The sequence below is a fragment of the Schistocerca americana genome, chromosome 1 (genome assembly GCF_021461395.2).
Source record: "Schistocerca americana isolate TAMUIC-IGC-003095 chromosome 1, iqSchAmer2.1, whole genome shotgun sequence".
NCBI lineage: Eukaryota > Metazoa > Arthropoda > Insecta > Orthoptera > Acrididae > Schistocerca > Schistocerca americana.
The window spans coordinates 607,591,756-607,617,707 of record NC_060119.1 but is presented as its reverse complement, the minus strand read 5'-3'; the positions used below and the strand labels follow the sequence as shown (position 1 = coordinate 607,617,707).

The 25,952-nt window shown below is 37.5% G+C and overlaps 1 protein-coding gene across 2 annotated transcripts in view; it reads right to left on the bottom strand.

Moving 5' to 3' along the window:
• Positions 1–25,952, bottom strand: part of LOC124607225 (serine/threonine-protein kinase unc-51) — a 145,537-nt gene that overhangs the window by 18,879 nt on the left and 100,706 nt on the right. For both annotated transcript variants that reach the window (XM_047139500.1, XM_047139507.1), the window contains exons 18-19: positions 20,874–21,177; positions 2,412–2,560 (exon numbers count right to left, since the gene is read on the bottom strand). In XM_047139500.1, coding sequence (XP_046995456.1) covers positions 2,412–2,560; positions 20,874–21,177 — 453 coding nt within the window. The remainder of the gene's footprint in view (positions 1–2,411; positions 2,561–20,873; positions 21,178–25,952) is intronic.

Sequence of the window (25,952 nt, the reverse complement as noted above, 5' to 3'; positions counted from 1 at the left end):
CACCAGTAAGGCATTGCGTGGATTTTACATTACATTAGAGTGAGTGAAATACTGGATGAGCTGTTTCCATGTTGCATTTAAAAGACTGATTTGTAGCTGATTTTGCGTAGATCAACCTTTTATATACTATCATAAGTTCACTGTAAACAGGCTGCCAGTAAATGCTAGAAATAAAGAGTATGAAAGCAACGGCCATTCAGTGTGTGTGGGAATGAAATTGTCAGTATGGATTAACTGAATTAATATGTATGTTACGTTTCAAACCATTTAGCTGATCTGTAGTGAAATATCTATATTCTGCGAAGGAAGCTCCACCACCAAGTGAAAGTACGAACAAATTGACCATGTCAGTAATTAGGAAGACTCAAATATGGAACTTTCTCTGTAAAAGTCATCTATAAAATCGTGATACTTTTTATTCTACCTTTTTTTCTCCCTCAATGCTACTATTCCATAGTTCACTACCTGACACAGCAGTTAATAAGCTACATCCATAATCACCATTCTGGGCAGCAGCGTTGTAAACTACGACTAACAACATAAATGACAAGTGAATGAATTCTTGTCTTTAATAGAGAACCAATTCAGATATTTAATTGGCAAGGTGAGAAAGTGGTTTGTCATTTGATCTGGCATGGGCGTAACTTTACTGGATAGCAGTAATGTATCTGGCATGCTGTCCGAATTGAAATGATTGCTAGGCAAACATATTGATGCCCCCCACCTTTAATTGACACTTAGGCCAAACATAGCCCAGTAATTAATGTGAACTATGGGGCAGAGGGGTGAGGGGAGTGCTGGGATGTTCTCCAAAGGGTCTAGTGGCATATCAACAACGGGATCAGCAAGTTGCAGAGAGTGTGGAATGTTGCACTTGGAAGAGGCTCATCAGTGTCGTAGACAGTTGACAGCTCCAGCTGTTGAGCTTTTTTTGCATAATAGCTTACTTAACAGCTGCAAATAAGAACTCACTCAATAAACTGAGAGTAACTCCAGTATATAAACACAAGCTCATTTTGCCCACTCGCATAAGAGAACTGAGCAGGAAATGCTGGGTAGGTAGAGTCTGTCTGTAAAGTGAAAAGTGAGCAGCACTCATGGTGGGAGGAAGTTGCCTTTCCTGGGAGAACACTACAGCTGCTGTAGGGGGTTACTAAGAATTGAATTCTACCCTGCAGCCTGAAACTGTATGCAGAAATTTTTGTAAATTCTATTCATATGCATTACCTGTGTTAGTGTAGTTAGTAATTCATATATGCATTCCATGTAGTATTAATGCATTTTGTGCAAAATTGACGCTTGCAGGGCATGCCTGTGCTCTGCGTCGCCTGTCATTCATTAGACGCAATTTGGGGGCTCGTATAACTCTGTGAAACAGTCTGTAGTTTTTTTCTTGTGACATAGTGGCTTGGATAAGAGTGAGGGATTACCTGCTCAAACTTCAGTTTGCAGACCTATGAAAAATGGAAGTGCATGAACACAACCAGTGACCTACCTTCCCTCGCACTTCTACACACCACCTCAATGCAGTTACAACCCCAGAACACAACATATTCCTCTTGATGTGGCTCTACTGCACTTAGATCTGATACAAACATTTGTTATTAAACCATTTCATTTAAAGGTACACATTAATTCTACAGCATTAGAACATATTATTAATAATCTGATTTTTCTATTCCCTGCAACATGGAAACTATCAGCCACAGAAAAAAAAGAATAGAACTGCTTTGGTAAAAACTTTTAACTGGGACACATTTTCAATAGAAGTAGCAGTTTTACGTTATTCAAGAAAACATAAAAAAGTGACCTTTGAAACAACCCCAAACCCAACACTCAATGCCACCAGTCAGGATTTTTAGTTCATAACACTCCCTCCAAGCACTGTGCAAAAACTTGCAACTAAACGAGGAGGAGGAGGAGGAGGAGGAGGGGGCAGCAGACAGAAGAAATCAGTAAGTATGTAGTCAATGACACAAATGATTAGAATTGAGTTAACACCAAATAGTTGATGGGAACCAGGCACTTTCCAGCTAACAAGTTCTCAAGTGTGAATGAATACAAGTAGATGAAAAATAAAGACCTACATAATTTAATATCAATGTGCAGATGAATAAATACAGAAATGAGGTGACTGCAGAGAGATATGAGGATAGGGAAATGTTTTGTATATTTTGCCATATGATATCCATATCACTCGTTCAAAGACTATGAGCACTTATTCTTCTTCCATTCTTCCAGTGACAAAAGCTTGAGAATAATGACTAATACTTGTGTAGTATTCTGACAGAAACTGGCATTTGTCAGTTTGCTGTTTCTGCATTCACTAAGAATAATTAAGCTCTCATTTTACAAAGAATGCATGATTTGTGATATATTTAATGTAACAACTATCAATTTTCATAACTTACCATCTGGATTGCATGGTTGTACAGAATTCTATCTGCAGTGATACTAGTGCTTGATGGATCTACTCCTGCTTTTTGCAGAAGCCCAGGAGTATTTAGCTGCTTGCACTCATTTAAACACTGGTGAAATTTTGAATTCAACATACTGACCACTGAAAAGAGGAAAACAAAAAATGTTGAAACACTGTAATGTGACACTTTACTTTTTATATGACGTACAACAAACTACTCACATTTATGCAAGTTTAAAAACAGTGGGCTGTAGTGATATTTCTCTCTTTTTTTTAGAAGTGAGCAAGAAATAACACGCATAAATGGAAAAGGCACAGTGACTTTACACGGATGTTACTTCAATAGATGAAGCAGTTATGGTGATCATTCACGTAAAGTGGGAAATCGGATTCGCATCCCAGTCCAGCACAAATTTTCACTTGTTGCCACTGAATTATTTCAGTGCCCACAGACGTGGCTGATGTCGGTATTTCTCTTTCATTATATGTATGCAGAATCATAAATCTGTAGTGTCTGTTCTTTTGATCATGTCTGAGAGAACAGACACCACACATATAGTAACTGATGTCACCAATAAAATGGTAAGAACTTTTACTCCGTTTAAAAGGGTGTTTTTACAGACAGTAAGCAGCTGAAAATGACAGACACTCTACGTACACTGTCTAGTCTACAATACCCACAATTATACTATTATACAATACTGAACACTCTGATACTACAGCTATAGAAAAAATAAAGCACTGTCTGAATGCTAGGCTGTAGTTTTTTGTATTAATAAAGCACACTAAGCAACAAATTCAATGCATAATTTTATTTTTTCCAATGTTGACAATTACAATTACAATCATTATAGGAATTGTTGAAACATATAAGCAATCAGAAAATTTCAGAAACAGAAAATTTACGCAAGCTAAATCAAGAGCAAATTATTTTCAAACAATATATAAAACAAATAACTTAGGTTCTGACATCAGTCAAGGAAAATAAGATCATAAAAATAGTCATAAATGTTTTGTCAATGTTTGGAAAGAAAAAGAGAAAATTTCTGTTTTCTATTACAAGTATCACTAACTTCAACTATGCGACAAATTAAAGAGTAGTATTGACTATGCTCGACATGTAGGAGGGGAAGGAAATTATTATGAAGACATCCATATTCCTACAATTTATTATCCAATAGAAACAAATAAGCAAAACACATATATTAGGGAAGAGATGAGGAATATACAAAACAGCTATTTTGCAACATTTATGAAGTCTTGCATGCGGCATGAACAAAGAGTAATGGGAATTTTTGTTTTTCTTAAAGAATCTTTATTTATTCACAACATCAACTTCATCCTGTTCAAAGTAATCTCCCTCAAGTACAATAATACACTTGTGCCAGCAACTTTTCCAATCTTATAAGCAGCTCTGGAACTCACTTTTGGTTTCGGTGTTCAGCTCCTTTAGCTAAGTGATTCTGTTTTTTATCTCATTAATGGTGGCAAAACAACATCCTCTCATGGCTCTCTTCAGCTTCAGGAATAGACAGAAGTCACAGAGGCCCATGTCCTGAGAATACAGTGGCTGAAGCAACATAATATTTTTTTTTTTTTTTTTTTTTGCCGAAAAATTACAAAGAACTATCGAGGTATGTAGGACGTTATTGTGATTCAATTTCCACGAGTGGTTTAGTCACAATTCTGGTTGTGTTTTTTTTGGATTGCTTCGTGTAAATGGTGCATAACTTTCAGGTAGTATTCCTCATTGACACAGTGACCATGAAGCAGGAACTAATGATACATTATCCCATGTAAGAAAAGAAAACAGTGAGAATCTTCACATGTGGTAGTACTTGTCAATTTTTTTTTTGGTCTTGACTCTTAAGGAGGTTTCAGTTGGGATGATTAGGCCTTTGTTTTGACATCATACCTGCATACCCGTGTTTTTACTGCCTGTTATAACCTCCTTTAGAAGTTCTCGATTGTTGTCAACTTCATTCAGAAATTCCTGAGTGTTGTCTATTAAGTAATTTCAGAACAAACTTTGCTTCTACACGTTTCATGCCCCAAACATCTGAAAAAATTGCTTGGCATGAGCCAAAGGATATGCCAACATCCCCAGCAACTTTTCTGATGGCAATTTTCCGGAACCATTTTCTTTACTTCTTCCACACTGTCGTCAACAATGTTAAGTTGCAGACAGGCATAATAAAAAGATAACTACACATTAGTTTACGCCAGAAGGCTTCGTCAGAAGAGGAAAAACACACACACCCATATTCCTTCAAACAAGCAAGCACACCTCATGCACACATGACCACCATCTCCAGCAGCTTGGACTGGAATGCAACCGACATGTAGAGTGGTAGAAGAGTATGGGTGATGGGAGAGGAGATTGCTGTCTCACAGAGCAAGCAGGGACTAGACTGTCTACAGGTGCAGCATCAGGAGGCTGTGGGAGGCGAGGGGGAGCCCAAGTGAAAAAGGAGAGGTGTGGAGAAGGGGAAAGGCGGCTGGGTGAAGGGCTTGGGGGGTAAGTTATGTTATGTTTGGGGACAGTAGGTTACCCTGGGTTCAGGCCGGGATAATTTTGGAAGTGGAGAATGTGCTGTAAGGATAAATGCCATCTGCCTGGCATTTACATTGTCGTGATGTGCTACAGCGTCCAGGGCATTTGTTGTCTTCCTCCTCTTTGAAACATTTATACCAATCGTAAACTCTTGTCTTACTTATTGTGGACTCACCAAAAACCACAGTCAACATTTTTAATGTGGTGCTGTATGTTACTCCACATTTCATCCAAATTTAATGCAAATTCTTTGATCCACCTTTTTCAAAAGCAAATATTTGCTCAGCACTCGAAAACACGTATCACCTTTTAGAGTGTCAACAGTAAACTAAAGACTTAAAACAACTGATATTGCACACATACATCAGAAAATGTATACAAAAAAAAAAAAAAAAAAAAAAAAAAAAAAAAAAAAAAAAAAAAAAAAAAAAAAAAAAAAAAAAAGGAAATATTTTGAAAATTGGATTTATATAGACACAAAAATTAAAAACTTCCAGTTACTTTTTGATAACACCTTGTACAGAAACAGTAAGAACTAAATTCACTTAAAAACTCAGGAACTTGTAGAACAGAGTAAAAATGTAAATATTTTGTGCTTATCAGGATTCTCAGCTGTTACATTATATATATTGACGTAATTAGCATCCACAAAAACTATTGATGAAAATTATTTATTCTGCACTAAAACATATCTATATTAAACTGCTCATCAACTGCCACAGAGCTGAATGACTTTTATGAAACTCATCACACTATAAGAGCATAATTAAAGATCAACAAAGACATACTAATATACCATCTTATTAGTGAGCAGTCTTGTTCCTTTTTGTAAGACCTTTTGTAACAGGAAAATTACATATATAAGAAGAAATGATAATTATGACCGGGAGTAGATAGTACAATCTATGTGCAAGGAAACGTTAAGCTGAAATCAGTTTTCAGTTTGTTGACTGGTTATCTTTGCATGCTATGGCAGAAAAGATATTTACTGCACTGCAACAAACTGAATGTGCTTGGCCTCTAGGGAATGCCTATGCTACAGAAAGATAGAACAAGAAACTAATAATAATAAGAATAACAACAATAATAATGGTGGTGATGATGAGAAGACATGTAGCAGAACTACAACCATGATATGAATCTCCCTTCTGGTAAACATCTGCTGACAGTACTCTGTTGCTGTTCCCATCTGTTTGACACATTTCAGAGCAAAGTATGCCTCCCAAAAAGTAGATATCAAAACTCAAACATTGAAACAATTTTCAAATTCAACGCCTGATTGTATATCTCTGGGGAAAAATGTGTAACCTAGGTGAGCAATTAATAATACCAAGGAAGTACGGTTACTAATATCACCAGGATTATCTTCACTGCTCAGATTCAACGATACATGTTTGTTTTGTAGATCTTGAATGTGTTGATAGGGTTTATTCTGTCAAGAGTACCACTTAAATCCTACAGATGATTCCTCTGTGAACCTTCCAGTGATTCATTTCGCACTGTCCTTTAGTCCATAGCATATACAAGGTCATTAGCAACTAATATTTTGTTGTCATCAACATTAGTGCTACTGCTATTACACAAGTCTAACTAGACAACTAACTCAAAGTCAGAGTTTCCTTGTGCGACACTCTTAGTTGTCAATACAATAACTGTCTCAAATATAAGTTTGGACAAAAATCAACAGGAAGAAAGTTAAGAAACCAATCCCTTGCCACAGGGGTCATACCTCTATGGAAGCAACAGGTACAAGACCTGCTCAATTCACCCAGCTAATACATCGAGTCATATACTAGCTCTGCTGCAATCACTGCACAGCATTTTCTTTGGGCATGACCATCAACTAGCTGTACACAGGAACGAACGGCCACTGCCAAACTGTGGCCAAGAACAAAGTTGACCAACTAGTGGCACAATAGGCTGCTGAGCGCAACTTGCTTGAGTTCAATGGCTGCTTCACAAACCATGCCATTTCAACCCTTCCTCCCAGCACCAGTTTTTTTGAACTATGTAGATGATAGTTATCCTTGCAACATACCCTTCACTCCTGTGATTCTCCTGGACTCAATCTCTGCCAAACCACTGTACCACACTCTCTACACAATACTTTCTGCTTCCTCTGACTTGTCATCACCTCCTCCCAATTCACACATCCACATCATGTTCACTGTACACTACAACTAACCAGCTCTAATACCTGTGTGTCACAAGCCTAACCCATGTATCTGCTATCCCTCCCTCTCACATTCCTAACCTGCATACCTGTTGTCTTCCTCCAATCTGCTAGCTACCCATCCCCAGTCCCTCCTCCTGTTTCCTACCTCTTTCTGCCTCTACTCACCCCACTCAACACAACACAATCCCTGCCTCAATCCACCCACCAAGCTGCGATCTCAGCACTGTGTGTCCAACTGGCAAATGAACATGCACTCTGTGTGTGTGTGTGTGTGTGTGTGTGTGTGTGTGTGTGTGTACACTCAAGCTCATGAAAGGATTTCTTCTGAAGGCTAACTTTTGTCAATGACCTAACACTTCTGCTATTCGGTGAGTGATCTTATTCACTCTTAAATCATTTACATTCTGTCAGAACCATGGTTACACTTTAACGAAACATCAAACAGTTACTTCCTCATAAATTACAAACCTTAACATGAATGAGAGTAACTACCACTGAAGAGAACTGACATCAGTTTTGTTAGCTTTGAGACAGCCTGACAGTTGTTTTAAGCATGCCAGCATTTTTGTAGGCTTATTCATAATGGAGACTGCATACATTAGCTAATTAAGAATAGCTAAATGGTTTACTTTGGAACATAAAAATCTTATTTCTGGAATTTTAAGATAAACAATATAAAAAAAGCACACTCTGCTACTCAGCACATTTGAGCAGGCATCTTCCTCTGTGTGGCCATATGTTATTCTATCCCAACTCTTCCACTGTTTGGATTTTAAGGTTAATGAGAATTTAGTTTCAACAGGGTCCACAGCCATGATAACCTTCTTGAAAGCAATGAGTTTCCTGCACTGGCTGTGAATCCTGTTGCATTAAAATACTGCAAAGTCAAGTTAGTGAATTTAAAAGAAAGCATTCACTTTAATAGGAAGTGTCTTACTAATAATGTGACTACCACATATGTTAACATCAAGATAAAAGCTAAGACGAGTGTAGCTCAACAGACTGAAAAGAAAAAAAGAAAAGTGAACTTTTATGGACAAGAGCAAATTCATAATAAGTTTTAACAAAAAAAAAAAAAGGTTTAAGTGTTAAACTATACCTTATAAATTTAGTACTTGATAGGCAGTTAGAACCTGCCCAATTAGAAATCATGTACAAGGTAGTTCAGGAATATATTCAGATGCAAACAAAGTAGTCCCACATAGACTTAACAATAAAATAATGTCCCACTGTGAGGCCAGGCAGAATAATCATGGAAATACCATAGTGTAACATGAAGTGGAATGCACTTTTGCATTTTATCAAAGAAAAGCAAAAAAATTTGGAGAAACAATCCAGGAATGTCAGTCCTAAGAATAATTACATAATATGTGAAATCAGTATTAAACTAAAAGCGTAGAAAGCCATAACAGTTGGGAAAGACAGGGGAAACACAGTCATTATCATCTAACATGATGAATACGTAGATAAAGTGTACGAATTCTCTGCTAACGACAAGATCATTAAATTTGATAAAGAAACTAGCAAGAAATTCTATGCCTTGAGCAGGAAAACTATAAGGAATTCCAAATTCCTTTTTAAAGATAAAAAATAATATCCCTTCTTGCAATAAACCACAAGAAATCTATGCTGAATGCACAAATGAAAACACATACACAACACAATCCCATCTGCCCTATCATAAAAAATGTACATAGTCCCACTTATTTATTAAGCAATAGCTTAACAGTTTGATCAAAAGACTACATATATGAATCCACACATGGAGTAAAGAATTCTGAAGAGATGATAAATGATATTCAAGATGACAAAATCCCAACTCTAACACTAAGCTAGTGTCCTCTGACATCACCAAATTACACACATGCATCTATAGCACAGAGTATCTATTCATAAGAACTAATTTGCATAAATACAAAAAGATTAGCAATGAAGAAAAGAACAAATTTAACTACCATGGCTGGTCCTCTCATATAATTATTTTGCATTTCAGAGTAATGCGTACACACAGCAAGGGTAGTTCCACATCAGGCAAGTTTGCCCACATTTTTATCAATCATACTGACTGCATTTCCTTTTCAAAAGTTTAAACAAACAGCTGAAAAAAATGGTTCACTATAAATGTTATACCGACAACACACAGTATTCTACTGTATGGCACTGATACAGACATGATGGATCGAGGACAAAAATACATATATCTGAAAATGATCGAGGGAGATCAAATCTAATCATGTATTTTAAAAAATAAACAATAGAGTAAAATTGTTTTGAACATTGGTTATGTTTGATAGTTCTAAAGATGAGATTAATGTTATGTTTCTCCAACTGAACAGCATTCATAGTAAGATAAATTTTATGTTGGATCTAGGGCAACGCTTCATTTCTTGACGTCAAAACATTAAATTTTTCATAAACCTACAACAGATGTCATTATTCACCATTCATCTTGACATCCCTTTTATTCACAATTCATCTTGACATACCTTTCATTCTGTGATATGAAAGTTAATAAATGTTTCCCTAGGAAAAAAAATGAGATTGATAAGGAACTTCAGATACTGAAGCAGATTGTGAGGAATAACAGATACAAAACAGATATGGTACAAACAATGTACAATAATAATGGGAAGAAGGGAAAATGAACAATAGGATAACACTACTAAAGGAACCAGAGACAGGAAAGCCTTTATACAGTGTTTTACCCTATCTTCGCAACATCTCAAGTAACGTCACGAGAGTATTCCATAACACCACAATAAAAATAGGTTTCTGCACATAGAACTCTCAAGAGAATGAGACTGTAGCACAATACTCAAAAGAATACCTCAACTCTTACATTCAGGTATCTATAAAATTGACTGTGGAACATGTGGTAAGTTCTATGTACGTCACATGGGCAGAACATGTAGTGAAAGGTTTAGGGGACTCAAATTATGTTAGAGAGGCATGAGGCACATAATATAGCTAATGGAATGCAAATCCTTCATAAACTGAATAAAAAGAAAGTTATGAGCATTCTTGAGGAGGTAGAATTATGTAACAGTTTTCACAAACATCCTTCAAGTAATGAAGAAATCAAACTAAAACACTCGAAAGTTCCTAGAAAACTTTGATCAGATACTACATACCATTTGACACCTTACAGTTGTTTTGCAAGCTTTATAGTATGTAACTACCACCCCGTTATTAATTACTTTAATTATTTTATCTATTTCCTGTCTTTTACCTGGTTTCAGTGATTCCGTAGTTTAGTTACTATGAGGTATGAGAATTGAATGTGAGCTTCTACATTGGTGCAGTATTTAAAAAAAGATGCCCAAATCGTATGAGCATAACCACCAGTTTCATCTTTTTCACATTTTTATATTTTTATCTTTACAGTAGATATATCTAAAAACAAAGATGATGTGACTTACCCAACAAAAGCGCTGGCAGGTCGATAGACACACAAACAAACACAAACATACACACAAAATTCAAGCTTTCCCAACCAACGGTTGCTTCATCAGAAAAGAGGGAAGGAGAGGGAAAGACGAAAGGATGTGGTTTTTAAGGGAGAGGGTAAGGAGTCATTCAAATCCTGGGAGCGGAAAGACTTACCTTAAGGGGGAAAAAAGGACACACACACACACACACACACACACACACACACACACACACACACAAGCAGACATTTGTAAAGGCAAAGAGTTTGGGCAGAGATGACAGTTGAGGCGGAAGTACAGAGGCAAAGATGTTGTTGAAAGACAGGTGAGGTATGAGCGGCGGCAACTTGAAATTAGTGGAGGTTGAGGCCTGGCGGATAACGAGAAGAGAGGATATACTGAAGGACAAGTTCCCATCTCCGGAGTTCTGACATGTTCGTGTTAGTGGGAAGTATCCAGATAACCTGGACGGTGTAACACTGTGCCAAGATGTGTTGGCCGTGCACCAAGGCATGTTTAGCCACAGGGTGATCCTCATTACCAACAAACACTGTCTGCCTGTGTCCATTCATGCGAATGGACAGTTTGTTGCTGGTCATGCCCACATAGAAAGCTTCACAGTGTAGGCAGGTCAGTTGGTAAATCACATGGGTGCTTTCACACGTGGCTCTGCCTTTGATCGTGTACACCTTCCGGGTTACAGGACTGGAGTAGGTGGTGGTGGGAGGGTGCATGAGACAGATTTTACACTGGGGGCGGTTACAAGGGTAGGAGCCAGAGGGTAGGGAACATGGTTTGGAGATTTCGTAGGGATGAACTAAGAGGTTACGAAGGTTAGGTGGACAGCGGAAAGATACTCTTGGTGGAGTGGGGAGGATTTCATGAAGGATGGATCTCATTTCAGGGCACGATTTGAGGAAGTCGTATCCCTTCTGGAGAGCCACATTCAGAGCCTGATCCAGTCTCGGAAAGTATCCCGTCACAAGTGGGGCACTTTTGGGGTTCTTCTGCAGGAGGTTCTGGGTTTGAGGGGATGAGGAAGTGGCTCTGGTTATTTGCTTCTGTACCAGGTCGGGAGAGTAGTTGCGGGATGCGAAAGCTGTTTTCAGGTACAGAAGCAAATAACCAGAGCCACTTCCTCATCCCCTCAAACTCAGAACCTCCCACAGAAGAACCACAAAAGTGCCCCACTTGTGATAGGATACTTTCCGGGACTGGATCAGACTCTGAATGTGGCTCTCCAGCAGTGATACGACTTCCTCAAATCCTGCCCTGAAATGATATCCATCATTCATGAAATCCTCCCCACTCCACCAAGAGTATCTTTCCGCCGTCCACCTAACCTTCGTAACCTTTTAGTTCATCCCTATGAAATCCCCAAACCACCTTCCCTACCCTCTGGCTCCTACCCTTGTAACCGCCCCCGGTGTAAAATCTGTCCCATGCACCCTCCCACCACCACCTACTCCAGTCCTGTAACCCAGAAGGTGTACACGATCAAAGGCAGAGCCACGTGTGAAGGCACCCACGTGATTTACCAACTGACCTGCCTACACTGTGAAGCTTTCTATGTGGGCATGACCAGCAACAAACTGTCCATTCGCATGAATGGACACAGGCAGACAGTGTTTGTTGGTAATGAGGATCACCCTGTGGCTAAACATGCCTTGGTGCACGGCCAAAACATCTTGGCACAGTGTTACACCGTCCGGGTTATCTGGATACTTCCCACTAACACCAACCTGTCAGAACTCCGGAGATGGGAACTTGTCCTTCAGTATATCCTCTCTTCTCATTATCCCCCAGGCCTCAACCTCCGCTAATTTTAAGTTGCCGCCGCTCATACCTCACCTGTCTTTCAACAACATCTTTGCCTCTGTACTTCCGCCTCGACTGACATCTCTGCCCAAACTCTTTGCCTTTACAAATGTCTGCTTGTGTCTGTGTATGTGCGGATGGATATGTGTGTGTGTGTGTGTGTGTGTGTGTGTGTGTGTGTGTGTGTGTGTGCGCGCACGTGAGTATATACCTGTCCTTTTTTCCCCCCTAAGGTAAGTCTTTCCACTCCCGGGATTGGAATGACTCCTTACCCTCTCCCTTATAACCCACATCCTTTTCGTCTTTCCCTCTCCTTCCCTCTTTCCTGTTCGAAGCAACCGTTGGCTGCGAAAGCTTGAATTTTGTGTGTATGTTTGTGTGTCTATCGACCTGCCAGCGGTTTCGTTTTCAGATATATTTTTCCCACGTGGAATGTTTCCCTCTATTATATTCATATCTTTACAGTAGTTTAGATATTTTCATACAAAGACTCTCTCTTGCATGCTGTATTCATGAAGTGTGCAGGAGAACAAGTCTGTATTTGGCTTATATAACATAAGATGTCACACTAAAATGTCACAAAAATGGTGTCATATGTGGTTATGTGGTTTCGCTTTTGATTTTAATGTATCCTAATGGCTATGTTTTTAAGAAGTAAGATACTGCTGACTAAGGCCTCAATGGCTGAAAGCTTTAATTGTGTGAATCTTTTTGTTGTGCCTATCGCGACTCAGCATCTCCGCTATATGGTGAGTAGCAACTTTCCTTCTCTGGTACTGTTACATTCCAGAAGAAAGTTCATTTTTTCTGTGTTAAGTGACAACATACTTTCCCTGACAGTTGTAAAACTTATCAATATTTTGAGTAGATAAGGTTTTCTACACCAGCACAGAACTTCCCAGCACTTCAGGAAATGAAACCCAGCCAAAAATAATGTGTTTTGGAATTGGATGTGCGGCAACTTGTACACTTCATATTTTTGTATTACAAAATTTTAGTGTGGCGAATATAACAGTTCAGTTGTATTAGACACACGTTTTCAATTTATGCTTAACAATTTGGAGACCAAGCCCAAGTACAGCCGCGGATCACTATTTTCTAGACACACTAATCACCTACCACTCAAAAATTAGACTAATTACATATGAGATTAAGGTGCGGGTGTCCTGTTACCTGTCCTTGACTGGTGCTGCCTTCTGTTGTCTATTTATAAAATTACTTTAAAAGAAACAGCAGTGAACATTAGAGCTGTTTTGAGCATGGTCCAGAGAAGGCAAAACAATTCACTGGCAAAACAAGCAGAAAAGAAGCAAACTATATAGCTCTGATTGCAACATATCTCTCTGCACACCAGAACACTTCAACTCTTCCACAAATAAGACAATTACTGGTGAAATTGCTCAAAAACCCACCTCACACTTTTTTAAGGATAATTATACTTTTTACCATCATTATTGTACAATTCATAATCTATGAGAGAACTAAAATAAATAAGATTAACTAACCTTGAAGCCTGGTCTTTTTTAGAGTGTGTTACCCTTTGTTGTTGTTGTGATCTTTAGTCCAGAGACTGGTTTGATGCAGCTCTGCATGCTACTCTATCATGTGCAAGCTTCTACATCTCCCAGTACCTACTGCAGCCTACATCCTTCTGAATCTGCTTAGTGTATTCATCTCTTGGTCTCCCTCTACGATTTTTACCCTCCACGCTGCCCTCCAGTACTAAACTGGTGATCCCATGATGCCTCAGAACATGTCCTACCAACCGATCCCTTCTTCTAGTCAAGTTGTGCCACAAACTCCTCTTCTCCCCAGTTCTATTCAATACCTCCTCATTAGTTATGTGATCTACCCATCTAATCTTCAGCATTCTTCTGTAGCACCACATTTCGAAAGCTTCTATTCTCTTCGTGTCTAAACTATTTATCATCCATGTTTCACTTCCATACATGGCTACACTCCACACAAATACTTTCAGAAACAACTTCCTGACACTTATATCAATACTCGATGTTAACAAATTTCTCTTCTTCAGAAACGCTTTCCTTGCCATTGCCAGTCTACATTTTATATCCTCTCTACTTCGACCATCATCAGTTATTTTGCTCCCCAAACAGCAAAACTCCTTTACTACTTTTAAGTGTCTCATTTCCTAATCCAATTCCCTCAGCATCACCCGACTTAATTCGACTACATTCCATTATCCTCGTTTTGCTTTTGTTGATGTTCATCTTATACCCTCCTTTCAAGACACTGTCCATTCCGTTCAACTGCTCTTCCAAGTCCTTTGCTGTCTCTGACAGAATTACAATGTCATCGGCGAACCTCAAAGTTTTTATTTCTTCTCCATGGATTTTAATACCTACTCCGAACTTTTCTTTTGTTTACTTCACTGCTTGCTTAATATACAGATTGAATAGCATCGGAGAGAGGCTACAACCCTGTCTCACTCCATTCCCAACCACTGCTTTCCTTTCATGACCCTTGACTCTTATAACTGCCATCTGCTTTCTGTACAAATTGTAAATAGCCTTTCGCTCCCTGTATTTTACCCCTGCCACCTTCAGAATTTGAAAGAGAGTTTTCCAGTCACCATTGTCAAAAGCTTTCTCTAAGTCTACAAATGCTAGAAACATAGGTTTGCCTTTCCTTAATCTTTCTTCTAAGATAAGTCGTAGGGTCAGTATTGCCTCACGTGTTCCAACATTTCTACGGAATCCAAACTGATCTTCCCCGAGGTCCGCTTCTACCAGTTTTTCCATTCGTCTGTAAAGAATTCGTGTTAGTATTTTGCAGCTGTGACTTATTAAACTGATAGTTCGGTATTTTTCACATCTGTCAACACCTGCTTTCTTTGGGATTGGAATTATTATATTGTTCTTGAAGTCTGAGGGAATTTCGCCTGTCTCGTACATCTTACTCACCAGATGATAGAGTTTTGTCAGGACTGGCTCTCCCAAGGCTGTCAGTAGTTCTAATGGAATGTTGTCTACTCCCGGGGCCTTGTTTCGACTCAGGTCTTTCAGTGCTCTGTCAAATTCTTCATGCAGTATCATATCTCCCATTTCATCTTCATCTACATCCTCTTCCATTTCCATAATATTGTCCTCAAGAACATTGCCCTTGTATAGACCCTCTATATACTCCTTCCACCTTTCTGCTTTCCTTTCTTTGCTTAGAACTGGGTTTCCATCTGAGCTCTTGATATTCATGCAAGTGGTTCTCTTTTCTCCAAATGTTTCTTTAATTTTCCTGTAGGCAGTATCTAACTTACCCCTCGTGAGATAAGCCTCTACATCCTTACATTTTTCCTCTAGCCATCCCTGCTTAGCCATTTTGCACTTCCTGTCCATCTCATTTTTGAGACGTTTGTATTCCTTTTTGCCTGCTTCACTTACTGCATTTTTGATTTTCTCCTTTCATCAATTGAATTCAGTATCTCTTCTGTTACCCAAGGATTTCTACTAGCCCTCGTCTTTTTACCTACTTGATCCTCTGCTGCCTTCACTATTTCATTCCTCAAAGCTACCCAATCTTCTTCTACTGTATTTCTTTCCCCCATTCCTGTCAATTGTTCCCTTATGCTCTCCCTGAAACTCAGTACAACAACCTCTGGTTCTTTCAGTTTATCCAGGTCCCATCTCCTTAAATTCCCACCTTTTTGCAGTTTCTTCAGTTTTAATCTACAGTTCATTACCAGTAGATTGTGGTCAGAGTGCACATCTGCCCCTGGAAATGTCTTACAATTTAAAACCTGGTTCCTAAATCTCTGTCTTACCATTATATAATCTATCTGAAACCTTGTAGTATCTCCAGTTACCCTTTAAGATACATAAAACACAAATGTGTGAGTAAAATTTTAAATAACTACATAAATGGCTGGTCTTCTGGGCCCAAAGTTTTTCTAAGCGTCTGATCATCAGGTGTTAAATTTTAAATGAGACAAATTCTCCATGACTTACGAAACTCATCGCACATTCTCACACACAATTCATCTTGCGTAAAAGGAAATTTATATTGAAAGTAATGCTTCTCAAGCCACAATTCACAATACTTTCCCATGACCTGTTACAAATGTAAACGGTTGTGATGTCAAGCTAATCAAATACAGTTTGTTGTTATAAAGTATTGCATGTGCATAGCCTTCATCATAAAACCTTTGAGACATTCAGATGCCAGCAGACACTTGTGAGATGTTTTCTGTTGTTGTAAATGGTACATTTTCTTGCAATTAAAGTTTTATTTTGGTGTTAATCTCTCATTTAAGTTTTACTGCTGCAGTATTATTCTGCAGTAGTGGGCTAACATAAAAGTCTTTGTTAAAGTATCAGCTCCTACCACTCAAAATCACGAAAACATAACTGACAATGAAAACAATGAGAAATCCCCAGGTGAAAAAAATTCCCACATTTTTCCTGAATTTCCCGACTGTCCCAGGGCATATACACCCAGGTGCATCATCTTCCTTTAAACATTTTTATTGTTATCAACTGCACACAACAACTATTAAAAATGGCATTATTGTGAGTTTTATACTTTGCTAGTATCGATTATCATCCTTCTATGAGGAATAAAGACGAAATAATGCTTTCTTCCCCTCCTAACATTTGTGTTAATAACTTAGATAACATGGGTCACACATAGAATGTACCTTTCCACATCTATTTTTGACCTGTATGACAGAAGGCGTTGCTCCACACAGTTCAGTGATCTCTCAGACTAGTAAATGACTGAGCTGTTTGCTATCGTTTATACAAAAGCTGATACTATGGCTACAGCTCTCAAGCTTTGTAAACTATTTTACCATGTCATTTTCAACTACTGTCAATTTACCATTTTTACCTGTACTTACAAAGAGTTTAATTTTTATTTTACTGTACTGTATATCATGCCAAGCATGCACTGCCCATAAAATTATATGACATTAATCCAAAAAGTGTGCTATTTTTATTTTGGTGACTATAACCAATGGTTGCTCTGCAGCTTGTATTCTAATTTGTTTTTCTGACAAGTGTGCAGCTGCTTGAAAATGACCAAAACATTGTAGAACACAAAATAAAGTGGATATAAAGAACAGCCAATGCAAGAAGAAATTAAAGAGATGTTTTTCATATCAGCCCTTGCAGAGGTAGTACACTAATACCAAGAAAAATAATATTGGGCGATTAATGATAGTATGTTTTAGTATTTAACTCAGCCATCAATACTTTGGCATGAGAAATCTGTACGGCAGTGTGGTAAACAAGTGACAGTTGTCAGAGAACAACTGTACAACTGTAACAGAAATTAGACTCCTTTAATTTTATTTTTGACATCTAATTTTGCTTTATGGCGAAGACAGGAGGGTGTTGGTATTTAAAATCCTGCTGATAATGCTCCATTTTTTATGGACTTCCCTAATTTAGTCTCAACAAAAACATATGAAGAACCAGCTGCAGTCATAGTTTAAGAACTGTCTTATCTACAAATACATTTTGAAATCTACAAAAATACCAACACAGATTACTGGAGCATCAAAAGCTACTGGTATAAATTTGATGCACAGATTATTACCATTCTTGTTCAATACCACAACACTGTTTACAATTTTTATCTCTCATTCAATATTTATAGTATCATACTCATAAACCTGGTTAAGAGTTCTACAAATATGAACCAAGTTAGTGCTAGTTATGAGCTAAAGATGATATCATAAAAATGGAAAGGAGAGAGAACCAGTAATATGTCCAATATACTATTATTTCATCAGTTTGGGTTTCATGCAAGAACAAAGGATGCAGCAGAAGCTTAAAATATTTTTGCTGCCTACAAAGAGAATGCCACTGGAGAAAGCAAGGATGAAAATAGCTATATTATTTCAAGTGTGTGTGTGTGTGTGTGTGTGTGTGTGTGTGCGTGCGTGAATTTCTAAGCTGATGTCGTCAGTCCCTGGACTTACATACTACTTAAAACTAACTTATGCTACAAACAACACACACACCCCTGCCCGAGGGAGGGCTCGAACCTCAGGTGGAAGGGGCTGCACAATCCATGACATGGTGTGTCAAACCAAGCGGACACTCCGCACAGCATATTATTTCAATCATGCATGCATGCATTGTCTTTGGTTAATAAAACAAAGTCCTCACATAATTTGGGTGATATCTACTTACTCAAAACAAAAATAGTCTAAACAATTCTAAAACATTTTAATGCTGATACATGTGCTGGCTGACCACTACAAAAACAAATAAATAAAAAAAGGCTACAAAAGATCAGCCACTTCAATAACCCATCTAGTACTGTATTTACCTAAGTATAAGATGATGCTGAATATAAGACCCTTCAGCAAAACTGTTTTTATTATTTATTTTTGTGCACATTCTGACTAATTAAAATTACAAACTGTTTTATTGATAAAAAGTATCTGCTAAAAAGTTAGCATTATACCTATTCTAAACTTACGCCCTTCGTTATTATCTACATTTTGATAATACAAGGAGAAATTAAATAAACAAAAAGAAATGGTTTACATAATTTTTACCTCCACTACCTTTTTACTAAGCCTGTTATCTGTGATACCACTATTTTAATCATCATCATTATCCTAATAGCAGAGCTGTGAAATTTATATTTTCATGGTCATTTATATTTGGTTGCTTCTCCCGAATATGTTACAATTTTTGAGGCTGTGGTTATGGCGGGACATGAGAACACAGCTGTTCTGCCTTTTTGCCTCTGAATGTTGTCTTTTCTTAATAAGCAGCATAAATATTTGTATACGGTATCCATGCATGTATTAGAACTTTTATTGCAAACCTGTTCAAATACCATACAAGAGTTTGTGAGATTATAGAATTTAATGCTATTTCCTCCTGTCTTTCAAAAAAAATTGATAAATTTTAAGTGGAGCAACAGACTGTTGTAGTGGCTAATTCATCCCTTGCACTAGTCCCATGTCAGCCAAATATCATGTGATCATTCGAGCAAGATTGATACATATTGAGTGCTTCGGTGTATCAGAACATATCTAGCCTGTCTGAATGTGAATACCATTTGTGCATCTCTAACCTCCAGAATTCTTCAAAAATAAATCTGCATGTGACCCGAACAGCCAAAACTTCACCTTTAAATATAAGAGACCCTCTATATTAACCTGTTCAATGACATAAAAATGTTGACCTTAGCAGCAATAGTTTAATCTGTACTTTTCAAATGAAGAATTTGGGGGTAAATCCTCATCTTATAATCAGGTAGCACTGGCAACCTTTGGAACATTTTTATATCTCATGATCCACATGTCTCTTGTCAATAACTAGTGGACATGCTGACTAGTGACCAATCATTCATTAGGCAACATTTTTGTTGCACAGGTGAGGTTTGAAAATAGTGAACATAGGTACTGCATTCTTCAAGCAAAACTAATGCATATACATTTCTGCTAGCTCCACACCAGTTGTCACACACATATATGCCAGTTCTAACCACGATTCTTAGTCATGCCAAAAAGTGGTGGCTTTATACAACATAAAAAAGAATGACTGTCCCCTGAGAACACAGCAACTGTATGTAAGTTTCTATGCATTCACAGAAAATAGTTTGTGTTGTTGATGAGTGCAGCATCTTGCACAACAAATTACCTATAAGGAACATGTAAAGCTTTCCACAATGCTATTAAAAAAAGCTATTCAGAAATCTGGTTGGGAAGTGATTCCACAGACCCCATAGTCTCAGACCCTAAGCTCTCTTCCAAATTTTCCATTATTTATCCTTATTTTCAGATAAAACATCTTCTTCAAACTTTGCTGGGTAATTTCTTCTGCTCCAAACCAGAAATCTTCTTCAGATATGACACTGAGAAAGTATCCAAGAGCAGAAGATACACAGATAATGGATGAAAATGTATTGCTGATTAATTACAGTTTGCTAGTTGCCTCAGCAAATAAATAGCTTTCTCACAGCCAAAAAGCACAAGGAATATTTCTATCAATCCAATATGAAGCCAACTGTCATTGTTATTTACCATACACTGGAAGAAATGTTGAAGGTTTGAGAACATAATGCAAAAAAATTGTGAAACAGGCAGTTTTGCAGTGCAATAAAATACAGAACATGCAAAATCTGGAATTAGAAAGTAAACTAGAAAGACCTAAAAATAAGGCAGAGAAAAATGCCATGAGAGTTCACGAAGCACATACAAGAATCAATGTAAAGTTAATACTATGAATTAAGAAAGTCACAAGACTTTTGAATCAGGGTTCAATCTCATCTGATGTTACAAAGCAACCAAAAAGCCATGAGAATAGCTGAGAGAAAACCCTCAAGGTGAGAAAGAGAAGTTTCTTTTGGAGATGGGGAATAACTGTGCAAAGCAAGAACTGATGGTATAGAACTGAGAAAAATCTTAGAGAATGAGAACCGCTTTCACTAAATGTCACATATCACAATATATGATTTAATGTGAAAAAAAGCCACTAATTTTTTTGGACTCTTACTCACCACTTTTGACTGACGCTGATGGTTGCAGTACTCCGGCTCGCAACTGCTGTGTTGCTAGATTCAGTCCTGAGCTTAAAAGCTGCAATGCACGTACAAGTAGGACCAGCTGCTCAGCACGCCGAGTTCCTTCACTCTGTCGTGATCCTCCTCCTCCTCCTCCACCACCACCAACACTACCACCACCACTCCCTGCACCATCCGCTAATGCTGCTAGTGGAGTTGCGCGAGATGCTGCCAACTCTGCTACACAGTCCGACAGTGCTAACACGAAATTTAGTTTGGCCAGTGTCTCATTATGTTCCCTCTGTAAAACATATAAAACAAACTATGAAAATACGACACTTATGTGACAGCTATTAAACATGTCACTAAAATACTAAAAAATTAACCATATAAACTTGAACAAAATAAATTGTCTTCTGATAGGACCTTATTCTTAACTACTTCAACAGAGATAAAACAGAGGCAAAATACCAAGAACTGGCCCCTGAACATATATTATCACCTGTGATTTAATTACTTTTAGACTGTTTGCCAAAGACAACATCTACAAGGGCGATTATGCAGCAGTTCAAAGCCAGAGTTACCAATCTCCAACCATAAAAAAAAACCAGTGTAAAAAATCTGATGTAATAGATCAAAACATCCCTGTATTTTGTTAACAAAGCTAGATGAAATACAAAGCTGTACAACAATTAAAATATTCCTTCCATTGTTATCAAAATAAGTGGTCAGTTGAATAATATATTGTTACATCCTGTACCATAGTTGTACTGGACAAATGAGACTAAACTGCATAAAAGGATATTTATCAGAAGAATTAAATAACCATACCATACATGACAGTGTAGCTCTCTACAAACATGAATTCATGCATTGTCTTTGTTTTATTAACCAAAGTCCTCGCATAATTTGGTAATATCTACTTACTCAAAATATAAATAGACTAAACAATTCTAAAACTTTTTAATGCATACATATGTGCTGGCTGACAAAAAAAGGGGGGGCTACAAAAGATCAGCCACTTCAATAACCCATCTAAATCTCCCTCCTTATGAACAGACTTGGCATTTAACAAATTTTAATAATATCTCTTTCCTTTCATTATTTTCTCCATTTATTTTGTAGGAGAATTTTATTTGAATTAGCCAATAATGTATCTGCTTTCGAAACAGAATTCATAGTTAATAAAGTATCTGCTCTGGAAATTGGATTCATGGCTAGTAAAGCATTTGCTTTGAAAATAGAAGGTCCACAGCTACTCTTTAAGTGCTTTTTATTTTAGCTGTTTATGTTTCAAGAGAAAGTGCTAATACACAAAATCGTATTTTGAGTTACTGTGTGTGTTGCGTTTCGTTAAATTCAAAGGCACAAACATAAACACAATAACACAAAGATGGTGGATTACCAAATAAAAAAATACAGGCTGCTGTTTAAAATAGACATATGGTTAATATATGTTAATAATGAAGAAAGTTACAAGAAAGGCTATCATGCTGTTTATTGTCCCATGGCAACTAAATAATATTTGGTTGAAACATTTTATATTTTGCATCTGGCAAAAAGTTACTTGATGGTGGTCAAGATAAATGGGAGACCCTGTACAGTGTGGAAACTGCCACTCAGAATGTATATTTGAATACGGAAGCCCAACTTCTCTCAGTACAAGAGCATACGTTCGACTGTGTCGAACAGCACGAATGGAGTGGAAAGTTACTATTTCTCTAAATTTTTAAGAGATTTGTATTCCTTCAGAATAACTACACTGAGAGATTTGTCACCCCAGGTATACATAACAGACTCTTTGACATGTCATCATTAACACAACTCCCCATCATCATTCTTCCGCGTGAAAATACACTTTTTTCCCTGTTATGTGACAGTATTCTCTTCCTCGGCACTGTGAAACTGATCAATCCTTTGAATGGTTATGGTTTTATATACTGATGTAGAATTTCCCTGGCGGGGGAGGGGGGGAGGGGGGGAGGGTTTGTACGACAGTCATAGCTCATGTCGTGTGATCTCACCAGCTGATAACAGAATAGGACACATGATGCAGTCAGTCATTAGCAAGATCACTCTTAAGTAGCATGAACACTCAATTAAGAAATGTTATGGTTTAAATTAATAGATATAGCTTTCACATATAATATTGGTCTCTAAAATTAATAAGCTGGAAGAGAAGCTAAGCTTCCACATGTAACTTGATCATTTTTGCACGTGTTACACTTTAAGATATATCACACAAATGTGCCAGTAAACTTTTAATAACAATATAACAATTTAAATGTCTGATCTTCTGGGCTTGAAATTCTTCTAAATGGTCTCCTCAAAGAGGTGATTCTTAAATGAGAGTCAAACGCTTTGTGATTTAAGAAAATTCATCTTACATTCTCGCACATACTTCATCTTGCGCAAAAGGAAATTTAATTTGAATGTAACGCTTTTCAAACCACCATTTGCAACATTTTCCCGCAACCTGTTATAAATAGGTTTGTTTCAGCAGATGCAAGAGAGTGCCAGATAACAGGCGTCACCACACTTGTGCTGCAGCTACGATGATGCAGGAAGCCCAATGTGCCTACGTGTGAAACATTAAAAGATCTTGCATTATGTCATAAAAGAAACAAGACATCAGAGGATACTTCAAGAGCATCGGAATTTCGTGAATCGTACTAAAATGCATAATTCAGCTTAAAGCGCACATTCGTATGTCCAGATTCGGATGTAGATTTTCTTGGAGTACCAGTACTGTATTACTTCATGTTTGGTTCTTTATTATGACGTAATGCCATACGTGTACTTAAAATGCAGCGAACAGTTGAAACTAGCCAATAGCGTGAAATTAAACACTTTGTTTCGAATAAATTGACTGCCTCAGCGGAAAAGATTAATAAAGCCAAATCTCTTTAGCAAATCGATAAAAATAACTTCATTGTTCTGCATGACGATTAATGCTTGACTGTCAGAAACGTGGAAATAAAATCTGAAACTAACAACATAGTTTTGCCTTCCGTAATTATGCGAATGTATTTTACTTCATTTGATAGCTCCTAGCCATAAAAATCCGTTTTGTTTTCATTTAACGTGAGGGCAATAAATGAAGAGGAAACAACAAAATCACTGAACGTAAACTCAGCTCACATGGAGACGACCCACCTCCCCACCACAGCTCAGACTGCACTGTGCATCAGCCCCGGATCTACGATATTTCCGAACTGGGGCAATAGTAGATAGTGGCACCCAGCCACACTTCCTGTAACCAGAAGCAACTGCACATGCCCAAGAGCCCACCCTCAACTGCTCAAATGAATCTAATTTAAACAGCTGTTACGTCACGCTCATCGGAGGCAACTTGTTTTTATGAAGCATTGCACTGTATTTCTGAAGCATTTGACACACTTTGCTGTTGGCAGACGCTTGTATGAGCACTGTGTTTTGTTGTTGTATATGGCGCATTTCCTTTGCAACTTAAGTTTCATTTCCGTTTTCTTTTATTCTTTCGTTCGTGTTGTGTTGCTGCAGTATTATTCTGCAGTAGTGGGATACAGTAATACCCTTTGTTAGAGTATCAGTTCTTACCAGCCAAGATCACAAAAATTTAACTGAAAACTAAATCAATGAAAAATTCCCCGAATTCTAAACAATTCCCGAGTTTTTCAAGGTTTTCTCCCGGATGAAAAAATTCCCGGGTTTTTTCCGGATCTCCTGGCTGTCCCGGGTCGTATACACCCTGTTTAAAGTACACTACAACAATACTTGTACCATCCATTGTATAGTATATCCAAAGATAATTTACAAATACAGAAAATGAAACTTACATTTTTGTTGTCTCTTTTGTGTGTGTGTGTGTGTGTGTGTGTGTGTGTGTATGTATAGACATCTCATATCTGTACATACATGCTTATCTTTCAAACAACACGAGTACATCTGTAAACATTAGCTTATCTTTCAAAATACATTATAAAAAATATGAATTTAAAATATGTCTTAATCATAATGCATTCAAAACTATCACTTTTAAAAACATTTCTGTTAGGAAGACATGGCAAGTATTATATTTTGGTAGCATATCTACAGCATTTCACAACAAACTGGAAGAGCCCATCTAAATTAAAATCGTTTTGTTGTTTAGAAATTTTACAGGTTTTTTTTTTTTTTTTTTTTTTTTTTTTTTTTTTTTTTTCCCTCTTTTCTATGAAAATTTCCAATTCTCCCAAAACATTTAACATAGGGTCTTTATCTGTGGTGTGGGTAATTTTCAAATTATTCTGAATCTCACCTATTGTGTGTTTTGTTGTTATCAAATGTTCACCAAATGCTGTACAATTTGAATTTAAATCACAATGTTCTTTACAAGGTATTTTAAAGGCTATTCCAGTTTGGCCAATGTATGTGCTCTGACAATTTTGGTAGATCCTTTCATATACTCCTGAATTACTGTATTTGACCTTATGTACATTCTCTTCGTACATTAGTGCATGTCTAAGGAAGTTACTAGTTCAAAATGCTACTTTAACTTTCTGTCTTGGGTAACATCTCACAATATGATCTGTTCTAGGACATTTTATGTGTGTGTAATATACCATTTGTTCCTACTGGCTTGCCAATACTGTTGTTTTCTTTCATTTAGTATTTTCCTGGATAGTGTGGTACAATTTCATTATATCACGTTCTTGGTAATTGTTCCTTAACACTGCCCTTTTGTTTGTCTGTAATTCTACAGCTCTGTCTTTGTCTGTAAATGGTAACTGTAACATTCGGGGTAAAACTGAATAGAAATATGCTTTTCTGCATTGGATTGGATGATTTGAATTATTCCTTATAATTATGACTGGATATATAGGCTTCCTGTAATTGTTAAAAATATGTGACTTTTCAGGCTTTCCTGATGGATCTGTTGCATATACAGTTCTTGAGTTTGCCACTGGACCATACTGAGTAAATCCCACTATATTGTATCAGTGCACCTTCCCAACATCTTCAGGTGGTGGTACTTGCTACTGTCACTGCTGCAAGATGCAACTGAGTTGCAACTGATGATAATCGCGTGGCGGTGCCGAAATTTATTGAGCCGGA